This window comes from Dioscorea cayenensis, chromosome 5, assembly GCF_009730915.1.
Source record: "Dioscorea cayenensis subsp. rotundata cultivar TDr96_F1 chromosome 5, TDr96_F1_v2_PseudoChromosome.rev07_lg8_w22 25.fasta, whole genome shotgun sequence".
NCBI lineage: Eukaryota > Viridiplantae > Streptophyta > Magnoliopsida > Dioscoreales > Dioscoreaceae > Dioscorea > Dioscorea cayenensis.
The window spans coordinates 2,867,449-2,886,485 of NC_052475.1; the positions used below are offsets into that span (position 1 = coordinate 2,867,449).

The 19,037-nt window shown below is 34.8% G+C and overlaps 2 protein-coding genes across 2 annotated transcripts; one reads left to right on the forward strand and one right to left on the reverse strand.

Moving 5' to 3' along the window:
• The first annotated feature begins 1,567 nt into the window (after nt 1–1,567).
• On the forward strand, nt 1,568–13,561 carry LOC120261719 (glutamine-dependent NAD(+) synthetase). Its single transcript, XM_039269702.1, has 14 exons — nt 1,568–1,847; nt 2,555–2,860; nt 3,407–3,630; nt 3,724–3,827; nt 4,237–4,371; nt 6,102–6,270; nt 6,391–6,526; nt 7,316–7,454; nt 8,164–8,340; nt 8,819–8,986; nt 9,295–9,390; nt 12,156–12,284; nt 12,387–12,652; nt 13,372–13,561. Exons 1-13 carry the CDS (start codon nt 1,654–1,656, stop codon nt 12,612–12,614), a joined length of 2,205 nt encoding a protein of 734 aa, XP_039125636.1. The 5' UTR covers nt 1,568–1,653; the 3' UTR covers nt 12,615–12,652; nt 13,372–13,561.
• A 1,410-nt stretch (nt 13,562–14,971) lies between these two features.
• LOC120259839 (formin-like protein 2) lies at nt 14,972–18,079 on the reverse strand. Its single transcript, XM_039267287.1, has 4 exons — nt 16,892–18,079; nt 16,587–16,783; nt 15,968–16,212; nt 14,972–15,870 (listed from the first exon to the last, which is right to left on the reverse strand). The coding sequence occupies exons 1-4, from the start codon at nt 17,920–17,922 to the stop codon at nt 15,115–15,117; spliced, it is 2,229 nt and encodes a 742-aa protein (XP_039123221.1). The 5' UTR covers nt 17,923–18,079; the 3' UTR covers nt 14,972–15,114.
• Between the last annotated feature and the right edge of the window lie 958 nt (nt 18,080–19,037).

Here is a 19,037-nt window from a genome sequence, read left to right on the forward strand (position 1 = left end):
TATTAGTCAAAAAAGAGTTGCGGTTGAGAGTCTAAACATATGGGGTTTGCTTACATTTATTAAAAAAATAGAGATTAATTAACAAATGAAAAATCGCAAAAATTAATAAATCAGTTTAAAAAACTTACGAATTAATAACTATACCCATAAAAAAAAAAAAATCTGTTAAAATAAGATTTGTATACTATAGGCAAGTCAAAAGCACCGATGGACGCGTTGGATGGAAAGAATATCGTCTGTGAGGGTGTGGACTAAGATTTTTTAAGTTGAAAAAATATTATAGTATTTTAACGGAGGGACTAAAAAGATAATCTGACTTAGAGGACCAAATAAAAAATGACACTCACGGGCCGCCGGACCGGGCCGGAAGCCACCGTTTCACTGGCCAGCCCACCGAGTTTCATTTTTTTTAAAATAACATTATAAAATTTAATTTTAAAAGATAATAAACTTAGGCTGTACTTAGGACTATTTTATAAATAGTTTTCATGTTTTTTTTAAAATTAACTTATATGGGACTAAATTTGAATAGTATAAGCCTTACTTATTGTTTATATAGTCTAGTAAACAAATATTATTAATAAAAAATTTATTGGTGGGTTGGGTAGAGTATTAATGTCATATTTTACCACAATTAAAAACTTTAATAATTATCACTTGTGTTTGAATCTCCTGAACTATGTTTATTTTATTTTTTCTCAAAACAGAAATATAATGTTTTAAATTCAAAAATATTTAAGGTAATTTTAAATAAATTGTAATACTAAAATTTTTTATTTATTAATCTATTTTATTAAACTATGGCTAATTTTATTTTCCCAAAAATTCAATATAATTTTTTTTGAAAATAAAAAATATTTTAAGATAATTTCATATAAATTGCCACAGTTAAATTTTTTTATAGTTATCGATTCATTTTTTTAAATACATATTATGGAATATTTTTAATAATATTTTTAAGGTCAAAATATCAAAATGGTCCCTCTATTTTGTATTTTTCGCTCTTTTAGTGCCTCTAATATAAAATCCGTCTTTTTAGTACTCGTATTTTCATATTTTTGTCTTTTTGATTCCTCTAATCGATGGATATGTCATTTTGGTCCTTCTAGTTGATGAATTAGAGGGGCCAAAAAAAGATGAAAATGTGTAAATACAAGGACCAAAAGGGTGTATTTTACAACTTAAAGACGAAAATGTGCAAATACAAGGACCAAAATGGCGGATTTTATGTTAGAGGGACTAAAAGGGCGGAAAACTAAAAATAGAGGGATCATTTTGATATTTACACCTATTTTTAAAAGCGAATATTAATTAATAAAAAGCTAAATGTAAATCTATTTAAAATACATTTGATTAAAAAGTTAAAGTTAAATGGAAAGGAAGTCGTCGGATGCCTTTCCACCGGGCCAAATTTCGGGCCGTGCTTATAACCTACTACTGTAGAACCCTCTAAATTCTGGTTTTGTTATTACAAAATCATACAGGGGTGAAATTGTAAAAGGGGAGGAGTCCAATATAAATACTAAATAGAGGAGGGAGTTGAACGTTATCAAATCAAACCCTTCCTTTGATTCTATAGCGAATTCCAAGAAGAAGAACAAGAACCTCTCAAGACTCCATTTGTGGAAAATTCTAGGGTTTCTCCTTGTGAGGATGAGGCTCTTGAAGGTCGCCACCTGCAATCTGAACCAATGGGCCATGGATTTTGATAACAATCTTCGCAACATCAAGAAATCTATTGCTAGGGCCAAAGAAGCCGGCGCTGTCATCCGACTTGGCCCCGAGCTCGAGATTACTGGTTATGGTTGTGAGGATCACTTCTTGGAGGAGGACACCGTTACACACTCGTCAGTCGTAATGCTTTTGTGTTTTATTTTGCATTTTGTTTTGGCTTTTTTTTGTGCAATTTGGAAGTTTTAATTGCATGCTTCCTTTGAAAATTTTTGATGTGATTGAGTTCCTTTTAATATCTGAAATACTAGTTTTTGTGCGTGTGTGTGTGTGTTATGTTTTTTGGTTACTTCAAAATTTCTTCTTTTTGATTCAAGAATGATTCAAGATGTAATCTTTTTGATGTTCTATTATTATGATTCTGTATTCTGTTTAATCTCAAATTGAGGCATCCGTATGATATTCTCTCTTCTTATTCTTTTTTATTTTATTTTAAATTAAATAAGGTTATTTTAATGTTTTTGTTTTCACATGATGCTTTTGTGTTTTATTTTTCTTTTTGTTTCTGTTTTCATACAATTTGGAAAAGTTTTAATTACATCTGTAGTTTAGAAATTTTGATGTGATTGAGTTCTGTTTAATGTCTAAAAGAAAAATCTTTGTGTTGGTTTGCTGTTCTTTTAATTCAAAATTTGTTCTTTTCATTTTGATAATGTTCCGCTTATTAAAGTTGGCTCCTTTTGGATGTTCTATTATTATGTTTCTTTGTAATCCCAATTTGAAGAATTCATGAAATATACTTTTAAAAAATAAAGAGTGTTCTTTTTAATGTCCTGTTATCTCAGGATGGCATACAATCTCAAAGTGGGGAACTTGTGTGCAGGTGGGAGTGCTTGAAAGATCTTTTGTTGGGTGATTTGACTGACAATGTGTTGTGTGGTATTGGAATGCCAATTATTCATGACAGTGTGCGCTACAACTGCCAGGTCTTTTGTATGAACCGGAGAATACTCATGATCCGTCCGAAGATGTCCCTTGCCAATGATGGAAACTATAGGGAGCTCCGGTGGTTCTCGGCTTGGACACATAAATACATGCTTGTGGACTTCCAGCTCCCTTCTGATGTTTCAGAGGCAATTTCACAGAGTTCAGCACCTTTTGGTTATGGATATATCCAGTTTCTTGATGTGTAAGAATCAACCTTGAGGCAACTAAGTGATAGTGTAGATGTATGCCCTATTACATGCTACTCCTTGCTTCTGCAACTTTGCATTTTCCTGTTGTTCTTTAATGTAAATTAATACAGTCTGAGTTATCCTTGACATGTCACTTGGCTTTTACATGACCCACAAAATACATTAGTTCTTGATTCTTCATCCCTAAGTTTAAGTGTTTTATTCTCTTGTACTGATTTTTTTCTACTCTACAAGATGTTCTTAGCCTTTATTTTTTGCTTCATTTATTTAAACATGTTCCCCTTGTTTCTCTTTTGCCCCATATCAACATGTAGACCTCTTTGAAACTGTTACAATTAAATTTGGATCTTGTATTGATTCTTTGTTCTGGTTGTTTTGCGTCATGGCACATAAAGATCTCCCAGTTTTCTGTCTAATTTTGGTTTTGGGATGATCACATGCAAACAAATATCTGAAGAGATTGTCTCACTTAGAGTATTCATTTGCTGTGAAGGTGGATTTTTTTTATTAGATTTCCCTTTTTCATTTGTTTTTGTCAGAGCTGTTGCTGCTGAAATATGTGAAGAACTCTTCACTGCTGATCCACCTCGCATTGGACTTGCATTGAATGGTGTTGAGGTTTTTCTGAATGCAAGTGGAAGCCACCATCAACTAAGAAAACTCAATGTGCGAATTGATGCAATTAAAAATGCAACCCTCTCCTGTGGAGGGGTTTACATGTACAGTAATCACCAGGGTTGTGATGGTGCTCGGCTTTATTATGGTATGTGGATTGATTCCAGTTAAGTCATTGTGTCATACTTTTATTCTCTTGTTTTGCATTTGCCTAGACATGTTTCCATATTCATTTGGGCAGATGGATGCTCTTGTATTGTGATTAATGGAGATGTGGTCGCTCAAGGGTCTCAATTTTCTCTGAAGGATGTTGAAGTTTTGATTGCACAAGTAGATCTTGATGCTGTGAGTTTCATTTGCTCAAGATTGGCCATTTAGTTTCTACATAATTACCTATGTGAAAGCCTTATATTTGCTATAATCAATTGCATGATTTTGAGCAAAATAATTATTGACATTCGTGTTCCTGTTTGGCTTGTTGTTACATCTTCTCACATCTCAAACACTTCAGCCAACTATTGTTCTAATTTCCGGTTATATTCTATGTGCTATTGTTTTGTTGAGAACATTGTTACAATAGGTGCGCTAGAAGAAGAATGTGGTTCAATATTTGTCAGTTTGGCATTAAAGAAGCCTGCCCGCATTATCGCCATGAGAATCTAAGCACATTTATAAGTCATGCCTATGTTGTATAATTTTGTTTTTGTTTTTTTTTTTTAATTAGTTTTTGATAATTTATGGTTTTGGAAAGCAGGTTTCTAGTTATCGAGGATCTATAAGTAGTTTCAGAGAGCAAGCTAGTCAAAAACAAAAAGTTTTCTCAGTGAAAGCACCTTACAAGATTTGCCAATCATTTAAGCTCCAGATGGTCCCTACCGCTCCAGTTGAGGTAATTCTTTTTCCTCTTTGGATGTTACATATTTGCTTTTCTTTGTGAATTGATTTAAACTATTAGTCTTTATCATGAATTTTTTTTAAGGATCTTGGTTAATTATAACAATTTTAATGCCCACTTAAATGTTTACATGTGATGTATATTATAATCATCCTTTGAGAATATTTTGTTAGTTACAGTGATTTAGATTTCGCAGCATCCAACTAAGAAGATAAAGCTGTTTACTGTAGCTTTACTTCACATGATTTATTTCATTGAGTCATACTTACCTTCTTAGCTTTGCGTCAGGTACATGATTCCATGTTCTTGGGACTGACTTTTCTTTGCTGTTAGAGCTATCAAAGAATCAAAAATCCATATCTTCATTTGACTGTTTTGTGCATTATCCTTAGAACATTGTACTTTCTCATTAAAATGTATTTGATGTAATGAACCCAATTTTAGTGAACTGAGTTTTAGCACCTGTTCTTGCACTGCTGCAATTATCTTTTAATCTTAGTACATGTGCTTAAACCCTTTTCTTTTCATTCTGAATTAGCAAATTGCGCCCCTTCAAAAAAGTAGCCAGCTGTTTATTAGCTTGCTTATTTTCTGCCTTGTAACTGAAGCAAATCTTAACAGTGGAAATTTGATGGGTGAGAACTTGGGACTGATCAGGTTAAAGTCATAGGCACCATGTTAAGTGGGCATTAATTTCTAAAGCATAAATCTTGAAATTTTCAAGTTCAAGACCCATATTTATGGGCTTCCACTGCACTTCAGTCACAGTAATGGAGGAAAAGGGAATTTCAAACTCAAATCCCTTAAATCTTCAAGCAGGAAATTTGCTATTTATGTAACAGGTCTGAAGCTTTTCTGAACTAGTGGGAATGCATGTCTTGTTTTTTACTAAGAAACATTTCTGTTTGTATCCATCAATCAACAAATATTATTGATTACCTTTGAAAAGATATATTTATTACATATAATATATAATGTGGGTCATGTTGAGCATGAATAAGGTCTACAAGAGGACTTGGTACAGGGGCCAACAATAGGAGACCATGAGTTGGGTGAAGAAGGTAAATATGTAATGATTGAAATTCTGATTAGAAGAAAGAAATAATCATATGTTGGTTGATATCCTAATCAAAGGAAAAGAAGTGATCATATGTTGGCTGGTATTTTAATTAGGGAAAAAAATTCAGGAGAAATACATTGAAAGAAATCAAGGAGAATGGCATGCAATATTGTAGCCTAATTAGAGGCTTCTTCATGCAAAAAGCTTTGGTAATAAAGGAGGAAAGCCTTATGTTGTTTGTAATTCAATCTTTTCAGCAATGTCATCATAGCTATTATAGTTTCATATTTCCTTGTAGCAAGAAAGTTATATTGCTTTTGTTTCATGGTACAAGCTTTTCTTGACTTTATACCTTTGACAAGGTGTTCTACCACGCCAGTATTGTAGGAAAAACTTCATGATAATAAAGGCAGAAAAATTATAATAATAAATATCATCAAATTGCTTTAGTTGTGTTGTTTGGTGCATATTACAAGGAAGAAGTTGATTTCTGAGGCTTTTATTGGTATAAATATTTCTACTTCTTATCTAGTTTTTCTTCATGGGGCTCCATTTCCTTTTACGTTATTTATATGCTGCTTTCTCTGTTTGAATGATTTGTATTAATTTTCTTCATCTGAAGGACAGTAACTAATTCTTTTTAATGAGCTTTCATGATTTGCAGGTTAAGTATCATTGTCCTGAGGAAGAAATCGCATTTGGCCCTAGTTGTTGGTTATGGGATTATCTGCGAAGAAGTGGTGCATCTGGTTTTCTTCTTCCACTTTCAGGTGGAGCAGATAGTTCTGCTGTTGCAGCTATTGTGGGCTGCATGTGTCAGCTGGTCATTAAAGGTACATTGAGCTGACTCTGTTATTTTATATTTGGCAAATAATATGCTACTTATGGTGGCTATTTCATAGGTTTTCTTTATCTTGACTATTGTACTAAAAGATTTAAAAAATTTATTGCAGACATAGAAAATGGAGACGAGCAAGTCAAAACTGATGCAATTCGCATTGGACAGTACAAGAATGGAGAGTTCCCAACTGACAGCAAAGAATTTGCTAGACGTGTATTTTACACAGTTTACATGGGAACCGAGAATAGGTGGGTGGTTTGGTTTTTAGCAATAGGACCTTTTCAAACATTCCAATTCGAAACAATTTCCTCTTCTGTTCACTGTTTTAGTATGGTCTGTAAAAGTGGCTTGCCTGGACTTATTAATTTCCCTGAGGCTTTGCTTATGTTACCTCCTAAGCTAATAGCTTAGTCAGATTTACTCTTCATATGTTTGCTCTAATTTGCCGTTGACTTACTGAACTTGAATCCTGTTGTTATATGTTTGTAGGCACTTTATCAAAGTTGGTTCCTTATTATCCTTAGTTCCATTGTAGGGCCTATCTATAATCTCCTCACTGCTAAGGATTGATATTGTCCATGTTGACCATGGTGGTGTGAGATGCCACAATTCAATTTTTTTTTTTCTTAGAATTTTTCCTTTGACAAATGTTAGCTTACCATATGCTAACCATCACACGGGCTGTGCAAATGGCTGGAAGGTTTGCCAGCATCAGCAAACCTGTGTTTCTGTTTACGTTCATGGGGTCGTAAGCTATGTTTTCACCAGCTACTTGACAGAATGGTCTAACAGGGACATCCACTTTCTTGAAGCGATTGGGTAAAGCATGCAATGGTTAATTGTTCTCACAAGTCTTTGAGAAGAAGAAAAGCAAATACCGTGTGTAAATTCTCTGCTGCAGTACCTGAGCCTTTCCTTATTGATTTCCTCATGTCAACTTTATCCTGGCTTCTTATCTGCTACAATTCCATGTAACTAGGAAAGCTTTTCTTATGTGTGCCAATGCTTAGTTACAGCTGTCTTGTGCTGTCTTGTAGCTCTGAAGCGACTCGATCACGTGCCAAGAAGCTTGCAGATGAGATTGGTTCGTGGCACCTCGATGTGCCTATAGATAGTGTTATTTCTGCATTGCTCTCTTTGTTCCAGACTCTTACAGGAAAGCGTCCATGCTACAAGGTAAACACACACTTATTTTTTTACTATCTTCAACAAATCTTAGAGGTAAATATGAGGATGAATATGGTGAATTTGAACTTTAAAATATTTAAATTTATCTGCTTCGTTGAATTTATTTGCTTGCCAGGAGAATCACTTTTCATATTAGATTTGTATTTCTAATTTTACTTAGTTTTAGAATTTTTTGTATACACCTCTCCAAAAAGTACTCCTTACGTGTGTATAACATTCTAAATTCTTTATGTTGCATGTATCTCCATTAGTTGATATTATTTCGAACCATTGATTCACATTCTAAACTTTGGACTGTGAAATTCATCAAGGCCTAGCATGGGAATGAAATTTCATTTTATTTCATTTGTTTACTAAATTTTATTTTGAATGGTAGGCATTTTTTTTACTTCTATTTTTTGAAATTTGCATACAAATAATAAAATATCATGGGGCTTTATTTTGAAATGAAAGTTCATCAAGACAGAAACCTTTTTAATGTGTGTGTGCATGCATGAAAAGTAGCACTGCACGACCAAGTTTTGCTGTGTAAATTACCAAATATTGAGCAGAGCAATACCTGTGTTGCTTATATTTGTGCATGTGATGTGTGAATAATTCCTTGTTCTTATTTACCCTTGTATTAAGCACAACAATAATTGTCTTAGATGCTATTGTTTGTCATTCAAATTTTAGAATGGCTTTTTTGAACATACAGGTTGATGGAGGATCAAATACTGAGAATTTAGCATTGCAGAATATTCAAGCTCGTGTTAGGATGGTGCTAGCATTTATGTTAGCATCCCTTATGCCATGGGTTCATAATAAATCGGGATTTTATCTCGTATTAGGTAGTTCAAATGTTGATGAAGGATTACGCGGCTACCTAACTAAGGTAAAAGAAGAGTTCTTGTTATATGAATGTTCTGTTTGTTATCTTTGTTGCTGTCGGTGCCTATATGATTGTATTTTACATAGATGCTGGCAAATTTAATCAATTCTAGACTTAAGTTATTTGATGATTTTACAAATTCATTAAAATGTATATACAATCTTCAATGTTTTATTGGGATTGTTTTTTGGCACAGGTTTGCTTTGGTGATTAATTATTAGGATTGGATATCTACAATATTTTTTATGTCCCAGGGTCAATATGTTGAATATTGGGAGGCTATTATATCAGTATAAGATAGAATTCATTATGATGAAGAGATTTAACTATATCACTATTTTGTTGCTGTAAACTTGTTCTGGTATCCTTATCCAGATTTTTTTTTAATACTTATGTGCAGATACTGGTATCAGATATTCATTTTATTGCTCTTGTGAAGAAGTCTCTCTTAAATGCTTTCATTTTTTTTATCCATCTGCAGTATGATTGCAGTTCAGCTGATATAAATCCTATTGGAAGTGTGAGTAAGGTGGACCTTCGGTCTTTTTTACGGTGGGGGGCAGCTCATCTTGGATATGCTTCTTTGGCAGATATTGAAGCAGCTCCGCCTACCGCAGAACTGGAGCCCATACGTTCTAACTACAACCAGGTCTCATGGCCTTGCATCTTTATAGTTCAGTTTAGCGTCTAAGAGTGTTTTTAATATTCTTTTGTGACTAAAATTTCATTCTATCTCTTAATCTGACAAAATGTATGGTGGCATGATTTGACACTTTTTTCTGTGTTCTTGTCGCAATCTGATCAAATGTCTCTATTAACTACTGTTTTGATGTTATTTTCTCTGGCTTCCTTGTATAAAATATATGTTTACTCACTGACATAATGTTTAATCTAAATTGAGTTTGATTTAAAAGATATTTTAATCTGATATTTTTGTCGCTATCTTGTGTGAATTAGTTGGATGAAGTGGACATGGGAATGACATATGAGGAGTTGTCAGTCTATGGAAGGTTGAGGAAGATTTTCCGTTGTGGTCCTGTGTCAATGTTTCAGGTATGTCAATCTTCTCAGACAAAAATAGCTTTTTATGATATCATCATGTTTGTTTTACTTATGTAACTACATTCTGTGTGGTGATTGCTTAGGTTGTTCGCACCTGAATTTTTTCAGTGATTGTACTGCGCATGGATTCGCCTATAGACTAACCTTTCATTCAGCACATAGTGCTTTTTCAACTCCAATTATTGATTGTTTCTAGTAGATTGAAAGTGATCCACCCATGTTTGCTTTATCACATAGGTGGTGAGAACCACATTTCCTCGATTTATACATGGGTAGTGGTGAGAATCATGTCTTCACAGTTTCTTTGCTTGATTAAGATTTGCATCTCAACAACTATGTACACTAGAAAACATATGGGTGATAACGTTGTTCCATGACACATGTTTTGGCATTGTTAAATTCTCATACACTAAATAGGCAAAAGAGAAACCTCCATCCCGCCATTACTTGTCTAGATCAGACCTAGAACAGACAACATGAGAAGTATTTTTATCTTCTGGTGAACATTTTTTAAAGGTCTACAAGAGGACTTGTTACAATATCTAACAATAAGAGACCATGCATTAGGTGAAAAAGCTAAGTATGGCAATAAATAATTATATGATGACTGACATCCTAATAAGATGGGAGAGGTAAATATATCTTGGCTAGTATTAATATTCTAATTAAGGGAAAAAATCAAGGAGAATTGCATGGGATTGCATGCATGGAAGAAATCAAGGAGAATTGTATGAAATTGCACACAATGTTACATCCTAGTTAGAGTGATCTAGTGATCTACACACGAAGCTTTGGCAATGAAAGAAGGGAAACCCTATGTTGTTTTTATTCAATCTTTTCACTAATGTCATAGCTATCGTAGTTACATATTTCACAGTAGCAATAAAGCTATATTGATCTTATTTGATGGTATGAGCTTTTTATGAGTTTATACCTTGGGTTGTTCTTGACACAAGTCGCTTAACATTGGTGGTTTATTTTTAGAGAGTATAATTTCAAAATTCTCACTTAGTAAAATTCTTCTATCTTTACATGTAGTTTTTGCCCTAATTTATTCAAGGGTTTTCTACCTAATATCTCTATGTATTTTATTTTTAGTATTATTTTTAATTTTTTGCTACGATCATGCTCTATCCTATCCTACTAGATTGTCTACTGCCCTGTTTCATTGGTAATCATTAGGTGATTTGTCGCCCAATTTGTTGGGTTCTATACACAACAAGAGATAACTTCCACAAATCACAACAAGTTAAAACACTAGATTTTCCAAACTAGGACTCCCTCTCCCACTTCACATAGTAGGGAAGATGAACAGAGGTCACTTAGCATTTATTGCATTTTCTTTTGCTAGAATTCAAACTTCACAAAAGAATGTGGTAATAATGTCATTTTCCTTGGCATTTATTGGCCATTGACTCCCTTAGGAACCTTTGCTAAAAGAAGGGATCTTGAAGTCACCCGCAAATTTGCAGTTGATTATGTGAAGGTCTTGTAGGCCCTTATTTGTTACCTAAATTGAAAAATGTAAATTCTATGGAAGGAATTGGCAAGTGATGATGCCACCTCAATACATGAGGGAATGTTAAACGTTATTTGAAGGATTGCACGAGGACTTTCTGCTCGATCCAACAATAGGAGATCATGAGTTGGGTGAAAAAGCTAAGTATGACAAGTGATATGGGTAAATTTTTCTAGTGAGCATCTAAGTTTGGCCTTATATCAGTTTGAGCACTAACTTTCAATTTGTATCAAAATGAGCACCAAGCTTTAATTTCATTTCTCCGACGGGGTAATTGGGGATTTCTGGTGGATTTTTGGTGACGCCGAAAAGCTTGCGTGGCTGCCCTGGGTCCACGTCACTGACTTGCCAGCTTGCGTTAGTGAGTCGGTGACGTGGACCCAGGGCATCCACGCAAGCTTTCCGGCATCCACGTCACTAAAAATCCACCGGAAATCCCCAATTACCCCGTCGGAGGAATGAAATTAAAGCTTGGTGCTCATTTTGATATAAATTGAAGTTAGTGTTCAAACTAATGTAAGGCCAAACTTAGGTACTCACTGGAAAAATTTACCCCAAGTGATATTCTAATTAGAGAAAGAAATAATCATATATTTGTTGGTATTCTAATTAGGGGGATAAATCAAGGAAATCTTTTGAGTTTGCATTCAACATTGCAACCTAATTAAAAAAAATCTATATGAAATCTTTGGCTATGTAAGGAGGGAAGCCCCATGATGTTTGTCATTCAGTCTTTTCAATAATGTCATGGTTATTATAGTTTCATTTAGTAGCAATGAGGTTATATTGATATTGTTTTGTGGTATAAAGCTTTTATTGAGTTTATACTTTCAGCTGTTCTTGACACGGGATTTCAACACCCTGTCATTTTCTTGATTCTCAGTCAGCGAAACAATCCCTTATGAAGCTACATGCAAGAATAGTTTGGAGCCTTTTATCTTATAGGATAAACCAATATAGTGGTTTTGTTTCGGATGCTTGATTTAACTTGACTAGCATGGGCTTTATGTCATTTGCTTAATCTTTACTGAAAAACATCATTTGAGATAATTAGTCACACTCTACCTCAAATGAGGAGGTTCTTAAAAAAAGATACCTGATATTGTTATGGCTGCTTTGGATGAATAGCCACCATTAATTATGAAGTTCTTTTACTTGCTCCTTGAATTACACTTTGAAAACTCATATTTGAGAATAATATTTCTTTCATCCTCCTTACCAATGTTTGTCGCTGCAGAATCTATGCCACAAATGGTGCGGAAAATTAACTCCATCAGAGGTAGCGGAGAAAGTAAAACATTTCTTCAAGTACTATTCAATCAACCGACATAAGATGACTGTCTTAACACCCTCATATCATGCTGAGGTATGTATCTTCTCTTTGTCACTGCATGTGATGTAATGTGCTCTCCCTAAAGTTTTTATATGCAACCACACAATGATTCTTATGTTTTCCTATAATTGACAGAGTTATTCACCAGAAGATAACAGGTTTGATCTTCGGCAATTTCTGTACAACTGGAGATGGCCTTATCAATTTCGCAAGATCGATGAACTCGTGCAAGAGATGGGTGAAGATAAAACCAAAGTTCCTCTCATAGCCGAAAGACCAGGTGATTCAGAAAACACCTCAGATTGGGGCGGTGGCATGGGAGTTGTGGCTGCAGGATCCGGAAATCCAAATGTTGGTCTGTAGAACCAGTTGAAGTATGAAACAGAAACTAATTTTAACAGGTATCTCTTCTACATGCATATGAATTATTTCTTTGTCAAAAGTCTGTTGTTTACTATTTAAATGCATGGTATCTTCTTTCGGGAAAAATGACTCAGAAGAATTTTATACTTGAGCATTAAATCGTTTCTCCATAGTTTTTTTGTGATGAGATTATTTAGATAACTCTAGGCTAGTTTGGTGAATCATGCCAATTAGAATGAAACTGAACTGCAGCAGCAGTTCTGAAGTATTTTAAATATATGTATCATAGATGACCATGGATATGTGAATTGGTGCTTATGTTTATGATTATCCACAAGATCTGTGATTATTTCCAAAATATTAATAGCAACATGTTATTCTTGTTATCTCATGAAAGTGTCTTATAAAACAAACATCATGGATGATTTTGTGTCTTATGTGATTTCCATTCTTTGTGTATTCTAGAGGTTTGTACACTTGTACTCAACACCTGTAACTGAGAAATTCCGCGTACTCAGTTATTTTGATTATATACTGAAAAGCATTGCAAATTGCCTAACTTACAGAGCATTATATTTGGTGGAATGATCGAAGCGATCATGATTTATGTTGGCGATTACTTTGTTCACTTCCTCACATTTAAATCCACGTTTCAAAATTTCTCGTATTTTCTGCAGACTGATGACTGCTATAATATATACTTCCCATCTTTTTTTTTTGTTCTTTTAAACCAGATTCTGCTGAATTTTCTATGCAGGTGCTGAAAGCTGGGCTGGAGGATCAGTTCCAGTATTTCGTTATTTTTTAAGGAAAAAAGAAACGAGACATTCGTGTTCTTTTTTGTTTCATGCTATCTGTTTTTATACTAATTTTCATAAAAAATGTATTATTTATCTATAACATCAAATTCATTTTTTACATGGGGAATAAAGATTCTTCTCTGTTAAGTATTCATTTTTTATTGTTTGCAAATTTTTTTCCCAATGTTTATTTTTATTTTTTTATTTAATATATATATATATATATATTGATATTGACAAGTAGAGTGTTCGTGTTTCACCCAAAAAAAAAAAAGCATGTACAAATCTGAGTTCATACAGGATGAGAACACATGTGTATTGAAAAATTAATTTCATAGCTTTATTTATTTATACCAGGCAATAAACATCCTCATTTAAGGTTTAAGTCAGTGATGAATACAAATGTGGAGTGTACTTGTAAGCTTGATAATACTTTGTCCTTATTTTATGTAAGTTTCGATTAGGAAAAATAAAAAAAATTGGCAGGGTCTTAAAAACTCAAACCTCAACTTCTCAATTAATAATAAAAAAATGAAATCTTAACTTTTCAATAATCACATGGATTAAAATTTATGTAAATTTCTCATATATATATATATATATATATATTGTGAGCGCAGTAAAAGAAAATTTATTTTCTAAAACTTCAAACTTACGTCTCATTGGCTTCTTAATCAGAAGTAACTAAAAAAAACATAAGAAAAGAATAGCACACCATACAGACGAAGATACTCGGTGGTCTCCTTTAATATCTTAAGTAGAGAATCTTAGTATAATGGCATTCTTAGTACAACCTTTAAATTTATTTAACTTAAAAGCTTGGAAATTTTTAACTTGCTACAAGCAATACACAGTCTCCCATAGAACAATTATAAGCATTTTACTAATTAAACTTTTGGAAGAATACCCTATTTAGTCGCTCAAATATAGTCAATCTGCCCCTTTGGTCCCTCTAATATTATTTGTCTTTAAGTGGTCTCTTTATTTTAATATTTAGAAAATGTAAGTCTTCGTAAATGCTCTCTCGATTTTTTGAGCGCTAGATCAGCTGACCTCGTTAGCAACTCAACACTTATTCAGCCCCGGAGTGATCCTCCTTCGCTCGACTGAGAAGACCTTTGTTGCCTCTTGATGGACTTCGTCATCTCAGTCACCGGTTACCCTTTAATTTTTGCTTGTGGTTCTAAGAATATAACACCCTAGGTGATATTTGCACTCCTAGTTTCGTATTTCACTTTGTTTCTGTTTTGATATTTTGATCAAAATATCAAAATAATCCCTTTATTTTGCATTTTTTTGACTTTTTAAGTCCATCTAATATAAAATCCGTTTAGTAAAATAAATTGAAATCTCTCGGATAATCACCTGGTAAAACAAAATTGAAGTTGATAAATATATTGATTCAAATTGAAGTTTAGACCCCGTATTAAAAAAAATTATAGTTTAATATCCTGCCAAAAAAAAAATTACCGAAAAATGAAACTGATCATTGCAACATCAAAGTTCATCATAGCAAACTACACAATTCAAAAGCTAATTTTGCTAAATTTTCAGATAGAACTTCAAACAGAGCTAAGTTTCATTCTCAAAACACAAACTTTGGAGCTAATAATATACATACACATGCAAAAGTTCAGTTTATATCCAAAAAGAGTTGCAAACAAAACAAGCTTCCTTTATCCCTTCCTCGGCTTCTTCACTTACGGCGACGATGAAAAAGCCTCACTGTCATCAGAACTTCCCGATGAGACATGGCAAACCGGAGAATGGCAAGGTGCGGTACTGATGAATGCTGCTCGATCATCCTTAGTGTTCACTTCCTTGCAAACTCGATCTAGAATCGAAAGAAAATCTCTGACAACCATGAAAATTCTAAATGGATGAGCTTCTTCCTTTGCAGAATCCCCATGAAAATACTCCGTCAACTCCCTGACCATAGACAGCGCAACACCCTCCTGCATTTGCACGGTAACAATCTCACCTTCCGCAGTTCTCAAGAAACCATTCATTGATTCATGGAATCGCTCGCCGTTGTTCAATCTTATAACATCTCTTATCTTGTCTATTCCGGTAGCAAGCTTTGAGCTAGAGCTGCAGAGCATGTCGAAGTCCATGGCTGCAGCTTTCTTCACATTGATGAGCTCGTCCCCGAGACGGGAAACAACTTGAAGGCCGAGCCTTTTACATTCTTGATCATCTCGTGAGACATTAACTTGATTTCTACGGCTTGCTAGAAGGCGATAACCTTCAGCTTTTACGATTTCTTGAACTACAAAATGCAAGAGGGTTGTCTTGCCATCGGTGCCTTTGATGTCAACTAGCTTGAGAAGTGTGTCGAGTTTGAAGGCACGAGCATCCCCCCGGTTTGTGCCAATGTTCATGCGGTTCCCAGTCTTTAGAACTGCTTCAAGAAGTTTGAGAAATAATCGACTGTTTCTCAACTCATCGCAAGCTTCCTGTGAAATTATCGAAGTAGACGTACAATTGGAAGACCAGCACAAGTTACATTAGCCGGCGAAAGAACTGATAAAAGTAATGTCATTAAAGATTTACCTCGAGAGTTTGGAAGGATTGTTTGAGGTGATCAACCTCCGAATTGAAATTGGCAATGTAAAGCATGGCATCAACTCTCTTGAACGCAAACGGTATGTCAAGAATTGCTTTAAGAAATGTTTCGGCGACTCCCAGCTTGTGATTCAAATCATTCCTGTGTTCTATCAGTTTCCGCTCTTCTTCTTTATTTGGAGCCATTTTTTGTAGTGTTTCAAGAAGCTCACAGCCCAAGCTATCCACATTCCCTGCACGACAAAAACATGTGAAATAACAAATAGGCATCACCTTGTTCATCAAATATCAGCAAGATTTACACTGAAATCACTTCAGAAGTGCTCCATATTTATACAGACAATCAGAAGCACACAAATGTAAAGGAAGACTTGGCAATGAAACTGAAAGGAAATAATGTTTTTCTTCCATAAAATAGTTCACAACCAAACTAGCAAGATAATGAAATACAATAAATTATTATAAACTCATATAGTTCTCAACCTCAATAACAAGAAGTAACTGGATATCAAAATTGTCACCTAAACAACGCATGCTACCAATGCATCAACACTGGATACAAGAATTCAAATGAAAAGAAAAGAAAAGAAAAAAAAAAAGGTCTCACCTTCCAAAAGAGCATCACAAACATCCTCTTTGCTCACATTCAAAGCTTTCAGCAAAATGGCAATGTTCTGCGACTTTCTTGGATCAAGCAACACAGTTTTATCATCCCCCAGTGAATAAAACTCTTCCCGCCTTCCCTTCATCCCAATCTTCGCAGGATTGCATACAAACAAGCTCTCAATCATCTCTTCATTCAACCTGTCCACCATTGCAATTCATTCAAGAAGTTTTCTATGGATACATGCATGTTTCCTTCTTTTATATATATATATATATATATATAAAGTTTTGGTTTGAGATTCTCACTGGAATGAGCCAGATTTCTTCAACTGATCCCAAACCATTGCACGGTCGGAGCTCGGCGGAAGCTTATCCCAATGCAAAGCTTTCAGCTTTACTCTCCGTTCATTCTCACACCGATCATACCTCGGCGGCACAAGTGGCGGCGGCGGCGGTGGGGGAAGCCTCTCCGGTCGAACTCCATGGGAGGAGAAGTGTAAAAGCTTGGACCTTTGATCCATATTCTTCTCAGAATCTCCATCAAAAGCTTTCTTCGTGGTCAGTGATTCAATGGTGGAAACGGACGGGCTTGAACTCACCGGCAAAGAAGACACGGTCGGCGACGAGCTTGAAGAAGAGCTATTTGAGCCGGACTTCTTCTTCAAAGGGGCAGCTTTGGGGGAGTAGAACTCATCCGAAGAGGATTCGGCGGCGTCCGCGGTCGGCCGGCTGAGAGGAGGGAGTGGGCGAAGCTCCGGCGACCGCGCCGGAGGGGGAGCGGCAGGTGCGGGTGGGACTTGAGGGTGGGGGCGAGAGCTGACGAGAGTGCCCAAGTAGAGGAACTCTGAGCTTGTTGGGCGAGAGGAAGTGTCAAGCTTGGGGATGTCAGAAGGAGCGGAGTTGGGCGGAAAGAGACGGTGGCTGTCGGAGCGAGAGTCCTCGGCGTCGTTGAAGGTGCGGGTTTGGCGGCGGCGCTGGCGAAGGTAGTGAAGAAGGAGAAGGACAGAGAGGAGAAGGAGGAGGGCTAGAATGGGAATGAAAATGGAAAGGAGAAGTTTGGAAGCGTTTGTCTGGCGAGGGGCAGAATGGGAAGAGGTAGGGAGAGTTAAGGAAGAGATGTTTGCTGGGAAGGTTGGAAGAGAGGGAGAAGGAGGTGGTGGTGGGGAGGGGTAGGTTGGGAAGAAAGGGAGACTAGTGGTGGTGGTGGTGGTGGTGGTTGTGGAGGGGTATTTTGGGAAGGGAGGTGAGGAAGGTGGTTGAGTTGGAGCTGAAGCTGGAGAGGGAGAGGGGCTTAGTGGGAAGAAGAAAGAGTGATACAAAGCTCTGAGTAGGGGCATTATGGGAGTGTTGGGAAGAGAGAGAAGAGTTCTGTGTGAAGAGAGAGAAGAGTTTTATGGTTTCATGGCATTTGAAATGAAGGAGAGAAAAGAGTTTTTATGGTTTTTTGGCACTCTAGAAAGTGTTTGAAGAAAGGGAGCATGAAAAGGTGGTGAAGTTGATGGAATGGAGAGTATATTATTTTGACCAAAAAAATAAAAGTGTAGATGATGAGGACTAAATAAAAATTTTTCACATATTTATTTTTATAAAATTATATTTATATATATAGTGGAATAGTAACAAAGATTCAAAATGGTATGATGATTGATGTAAAAAAGACATGAACTATAAACAGTGACTGCACTGCTCTTATTCAAACCAATTATTATTATGACCCAGGTACTATGTTTTTTTACCTGCCTCATAATTTAATCAATCACTCTTGTTGTTTATCTGCTATATACAAATTAAAGGATAAATTTATCTTTTAATAACTAGTCTTGATTTTTTTTTTTCAATTTTATAAATTTATAAAAATTTGTTATTTTATCTGAGGGAAATTTTTTAATACTATCATATATTACTAAACAAGTTGTTAATATCTACTTGATGATAAATTTAATAAATAATACACATTATAATACATCTAAAAATGAAGAATTACTATTAAAAATATTTTCTATCTTTATATTATAATTTTTAAAATAAAATAAAATATAAACGACATGCGTTTTCATTTAAAAAATTGTTAAAATGATAAATATTTAAGTAGCTTAAAGATCTTATTAAAAAATCTTCCTATTCTGTAACTTTAAAGGAAAAATCCACCATTTTTATACAGAAGATCCATACTTAGGCTTATAAATAGTACATAAATAATACTAACTTAAGGAGCCGTTTGATTAGCAATAATGTAGAAAGATTACCACGTGTTATGTGGTAATTTTGATAATAATAGTACATTACTAACTTATAAATATTATCAAAAAAATTAATAATCTTATTACCATCAAATTTAGTGTCTATCTTGAATCACCTTGGTATTCTTATAACTTTTTATTTTTTAATAAATTGATTGCCATGACAACCAAACACGGTAATAAACTTTTTCCGATAATAAAAGTTTCCAACG